The 6000-nt window shown below is 37.7% G+C and overlaps 1 protein-coding gene across 12 annotated transcripts in view; it reads right to left on the minus strand.

The window, feature by feature from the left end:
- The window catches only part of CLASP2 (cytoplasmic linker associated protein 2), a 166886-nt gene that overhangs the window by 59183 nt on the left and 101703 nt on the right, over positions 1–6000 (minus strand). For 7 of the 12 annotated variants that reach the window (XM_077754289.1, XM_077754291.1, XM_077754288.1 and 4 more), the window contains one exon: positions 1232–1338. In XM_077754289.1, the coding sequence (XP_077610415.1) occupies positions 1232–1338 (107 nt within the window). Of the gene's footprint in view, positions 1–1231; positions 1339–2303; positions 2367–6000 lie in introns of all 12 variants that reach the window. The other 5 variants (XM_077754285.1, XM_077754286.1, XM_077754293.1 and 2 more) reach the window with 1 other exon arrangement.

Raw genomic sequence — 6000 nt, forward strand, 5'->3', positions numbered from 1 at the left:
ATCCCCTTATATAATCCAAACGCACAGTGGTATTTTAAGTAATAGTTTAAGAATAACCCATTCAATTCATAAAATTTATGTGAGCACAATTTAACTGGTAACTCTTCCATTTAAAAAGAAACTAGGCAACCTGATTTGAGGAATACACTGATGAGGAATAGTAAATTTAAAGCACTTGACGGATCATCAGAACAAGATGTGATCAATATATCCCATGTCCAAGAGAACACAGTTCCTACTTAGTTATATTATTTATTAAAAAATTAATCAAATGGCTGAGGTAAACGGAAAATTCTGCACATACAGACTGTTAGAGCAGAACTATACATGTGATTACGTGTCTTGTATTACAGCTATGATCAGTAGGTATTTTTTAAAACTTTTTTTTCAAATATACAAGGCATACACTGTATTATATCAACACTGGTTAAGATGTGACATACAGTTTTAAAAGGCAGAGCGTATTTTTTTAAATTTCAAAACAAAGATGAGGACTTTTATAAAAGTTCTGTGTAAGAAACTGAGTAAATGCTTCTCCAGCATAGACAGGATTAATTTAATTTGCAAGAAGAAGTGTATACTGATTTGGGAAATTAGCAGAGGCCAATTATATTCATTGCTGCGAATGACACTTCCTTCATAATTTTAAGTGAGAAAAACACTGGCGATAGATGCACAGTACTCTTCTGACAAACTACCATGGATGTGTAGGTGATGCTTTTAAACCTCACTATTTAATGTGTTCAGGCATAACGAACCAGGAGGGCATCTTAATTATAATTTGTCTGGAAGTTGTACTTCTCTCAGCTCAGAAACACAAGCAAGCAAGACTAAACAAAATCCTGCCTCAACTAAAACAACCCCTCAGTACTCCAAACGTTAGGCGAGCCACGAAATGTATGCTTGGAGCGCACATATCTATGTGCCCATCTGCCCTTAGTATACACCAGTGCATAAAACACCTCATCATACTAACAACATCATATTTACAAAACATTCCTGACATCCCATCAATTACTTCTGGCCCTAGCTTAAAATTCTGACTGAGTAATTAATAAGGACCAAAAACTGATTATACAATTCTGCTTTTTACATTTGCCCATATCTGGTCTTTCTAGATTTAATCCGTAAGCTTTTTCCCATGTCCTCTCCCACGCTGGTGGGCTGGCTTACCCATACATCGATTTCATAATTGGAATATCTCTAATGATAAGGAAATGGAGAAGAGTACCAAGGCATCTGCCACCGCCTCCTCCACATCAGAACCTGTGTTCAGGACCCGCATGGCACTGACAGAAGACGACAGTCGGCTCGATTGGCTCATCCCATACCCTGGACCTAATTCATCAGAAGGAGGAAAAGAGCTTTGAGAGAGTCATAAATGTAACAGCATCACACTGGAAACTTTAAGATCCTTAAGGGGAGGGGAAAAAAAAAAAACCAATGGGGCAAAGCATTTTAAAAGCAATTCTGTATTTTCTGGGTACATTTGGTTTTTGGTCAAATAAAATGGTAAAGGCAATTAAATTACTGACAGCGTATGGAAAATAAATTTAAAGAACAGGAGCTATGATACATTTATGACCAGAAAACAGAAGAAAGCATGGTTGGCTAAGGGCTTGTACATCTACAGCCCTTGCAATTAATCCAGCTCTATCAGTCAGGCAGATCTCAGCCATACAGGTGAGCCACGGAATAGTCCAGAACAAACCTTAAACCTCACTCCAGTAAAGATTAGGGAGCTCTATGAAGCTACACCAGTTTACAAGGGAAAAACTCTCCAATTAGCATCTCTTCTCCTTCAGCATAGGTTTTCATTCTATAACTAAGACATGTCATTTGATATTTGTTAGGCACCTACTGTGTGCCCAGCATTCTGAGGTACTTAAAGACAAGCCAGAGATGGATTCTCCCCCTCAACTACTTTCTCCACCATCATTTACAATTAAAACACTTCATCCACCATTTTGGTTTTTTTTTTTTCCAAAACATGTACAAAGATGAAGTACATAATTGAGAACATGAAACAATTCCATATTTAGAAATGACATAACTTAGATTACATATACACAAAAAGGCTATCTGCTAGTGAGAAAAATACTCAAATAAGGCTGTGGGAGGGGAAAAAGTTACTTGGGGGAAAATTAAAAAAAAAAATCACAAATGACTTATTATCCAACAAATCAAATTAAAATAAAAACAAAGTGATTTAAAAACATGAATCTACAATTCAATGGAAACTGAAAAGGACAAAAATCTGAGATGGATGCACAGATGATAGTGAAAATGTACTCATCCTTCACCTGAGGCCCCATACACATCGGGGGCGTAGAGGGCACCAGTAGATCTGGAATGGTGTCTGGAGGCTGCAATAACAGGACCATACAAACCTCATCTATTACCACAGAAACAAGGAGTAGCGGCAGCACTATAGTCGGGCAAGGAGAGTTAGTCAACACTGGTGTTACTAGTCATTTAAAGATCAGAATTGTCACTGCCGAGGAAGGCAACTGAACATTAGCACTGCAGTATCATCCTTGACACACAAAAGATCTCACACCTAAGGGGACAGACATAAGCCCACGGGAGACAATAAAAAGCAAGTATTCAAATGGAAGGAAATGTCAAAAGTACAAGCATGAGACAAAAAAATGAACACTGTAGTTTAAAAAAAAAAAAAAACCACTATGGTAACTAGTAACCAATAATAAACCTAAATCCTTTAACCCTGAACCCACTGAGGCAGGTATTACTATTCCGTTTCATAGATGGGCAAATTAAAGCATAGAGTGAAGTTAATTAACATGATCAAGGCCACACTGCTGGTAAGTGAAGCACCTCAGTATCTGTACTCCCTCAAGGCCTTTGCTCTTAAACAGTACGTGAACCATCTTCGTGTTGTTCAAAAGATAACATACCTCACTTACATTAATCTAAATATTTTCCATAATGGTTCATTGAAGTTCTGCATTCAGTAAACAATTTAAATATCAAAGACATGTGACCGTAAGAAAAGGATACCAATAATACAATCAAAAGACCCACAAAGGTAACATGTCTCCCTATATTTATGTCATGTTTCTCTGAATCTAATTTTAGCATAGTTTGTTTCATGTCTTAAAATCCTGACTTTCATAACACCATAAAGTCAATCTTCTTCATTTTAATATTTAATGAAATAGAATACTCCTATTTAGAAAGTTACTTTTCTTCAGATATACTAATTAGAGCAGTTAAAATCCTTTTTTAAAAGAAAAGTTTGAAAGAGAAAGAGAGCAAGCAGGGGAAAGGGAGAGAAAAAGGGAGAAAGGGAGAATGTGAAGCAGACTCTGCGCAGTCAGCACAGAGCCTGACGTGGGGCCTAAACTCACGAACTGTGAGATCATGACCTCAACCAAAATCAAGAGTTGGACGCTTAACCAACTGGGCCACCCAGGTGCCCCTAAAGCACTGTATTACACGAATCACTCTTTTCTTTGCCACAGGACCTTAATGGACGCAAAAATGATCAAAAAACTTGAGACAAAGGATTAAACAGAAAGAATGCTGTTCAAAATGTTTAATCAGACTCTGAAAAGCGATTGCTATAGTTAACGCAACATACTAATATATAGTTTTAATTCTAAAACTTTAAAAATGGTGAGAGTTGAATCAATATGAAAATGCCCAATGGATGAAAATTTGCGAAAAATGTTATGGCATCAAACATTTTCCCTGTGGCTGAAGGTAAGGGGTGAGGCACCACTCGTATTCTTATAGGAACACAAGCCTGTTTTGAAACGTGGCTCCAGAAACAAATGGAAACTAAGGGTACAAGTTTCAGAGGAGCTCAGCTTTGCTCAGCTTTGATTTATTTCTGATGCCTGAGAGCCCTCACACTGGCTTTTGTGCTACAACTGAACGCACAGCAAACTACGGGATTCACTTGCTGGATGGCGATCCTCAAGTCCAAGGTGAAAAAACAATTCACCGAATAAACACAGGAAGGACAGCAGAGCGCAGGCAGGCACCACAGACACCGGGAATGGGAAGGACAAGCTGATTTCAGAGCCAGCTACCCCTCATCCCTGGGTAGTTACAGGGCCAATCTGTTACTGTTACTATGCAGCATCCATATGTAAATAAAAGAGCCATCAAAACCAATTCTCCTAAAACTACAGAATTAAAAGATCTAATCTTCTTTAACCCAAATAGAATATCTCTTTAGAATCAGGTTTTAGTATATGTGCTGCCGAAGCGAGCACTCTCTTTAGAATCAGGAAAACAGCCTCCTTTCATAATAAAAATTTAAGTGATTTAAATTGTCAAATGGAGGCTTTGAGGTGAATCCAGAAACTTAATGGCAGGCTACCATTTCTCTTTAAAAAGAGGCCTAGGAGCAATGTTTATTTTTTTAAGTGATTAATCTCCTCTCATGTCTGACTACTGCAAAGATTTAAAAGGTACAGAAACAGATCTTGGTTTGTTCTTGCTATCTCATGTTTTCTAATAATTCTGCAGTGGAAGCATTATACGAATACAGGTGTTACCCCATTAAAAACATCTAAGATCTCTGCCAAAAAAGTACCAGGAAACTACTTCCAGGCAAGCAGTCAAAGCCTGTTTGGATGGCCGAGTGCCTACTATGTGCCGAGCACAGCTCTGAGGGATTTGTTTCCTATTTTCTCTCACTTACAGCTTCTTCAAAACATCCTAACAAGTACGTGCTCTTCATATCCTAGTTTTACCAATGGGGAAACTCAGGTAAAGAAGTTATAGAACCCAGGCTATCCGACCCTAAAATATGTTCTTAAACTACCACACACCCAACTCTTCAAGATGGCATGCATAGTTTATACAAATGTAGGGTCTATTTCACTTTTAAGCACATATGCATGAACATATACCACGTACATCCATACGTATGCATGTGTGTATATACACATACATAGACAGTCTGTCTGTATACAAACTAAAAATACCTCTGGGAAAGCACTGAAAGGGAACTCTCTGGCACGTGGGACTGGAACACAAATGACAAAGGCCGAGGATGTCCCTGTCTGTGTCCCTAGCTCAGTGGGGTCTTCTAGGTCAGTACAGGACCGGCTAGTGACTTATTTGAACCAAAGAGTCCAGAGAAGACTTTAACCCCTAGATGTTCTACACTAACATGTCTACTGAAGGAAATAATATTTCTGCTTGGCAATGTTCTACTTAAAAGTCACAAAATCTGAACAGCACATCTCTAAGTATTAAGGTAAACTGTATTTTGTGGAATTAAAAAATGGCTTTAGGTATGTACATATAAACAAAGTACTAGTGAAAAAGGTGAAGGACCATGCAGAAATTCTAAAACATTTCAATGTAAGAAATTCTGCCTCTCCGATTATTCTCAAAAACTGTAAGTTTAAAACATCATTTACTATTTTTATAATTGAGGTAAAGATACTATTATGGGGAAGGATATAATATAATCTCTATAATCTGGAACACGGAGGTTTTACAGCAGTGACACAACACGGGCTAATGTGTGGGAAACAATTACGAAACTGTACAATACTATAAAAATGTTAATCTCGCCCATTTTAATACGTAGTTCATATGGTATTTTGCAGCACTCTTTCTAGTAACCTAAGTTAAATATCTAACTTGAAATGTTAATATTTCTGCTGAAAAAACCAACAGCATCTATTTTGTCAAATGAAATGGTCCATACTTCACAGGAGAGTAAAAATTTAGATATTATCTTCAAAGTTTATAGGTTTATTTCTTAAGATAAATTTTGAACTCAACATTCTGTAGTTCAGAACGGTGTGATAGTCACTTGATTATGGAGACAACCTCTTTATACAAGGTCTAACCTGCTCATTTCAACAAGTAAATGTTAAAGGGATTCCCCAAACCTACAATTTCCTTCTGACTTTTTCTTCTGTTAGGACAGAAACGAGAGGCCCAGACACGGCTGATGAAGAGAGTTAAACCCGGAGTCCACAGAGGCTGTCTGCTGGTGACCACACGGTG

The sequence above is a fragment of the Crocuta crocuta genome, unplaced genomic scaffold (genome assembly GCF_008692635.1).
Source record: "Crocuta crocuta isolate KB4526 unplaced genomic scaffold, BGI_CrCroc_1.0 scaffold70, whole genome shotgun sequence".
Classification (NCBI taxonomy): domain Eukaryota; kingdom Metazoa; phylum Chordata; class Mammalia; order Carnivora; family Hyaenidae; genus Crocuta; species Crocuta crocuta.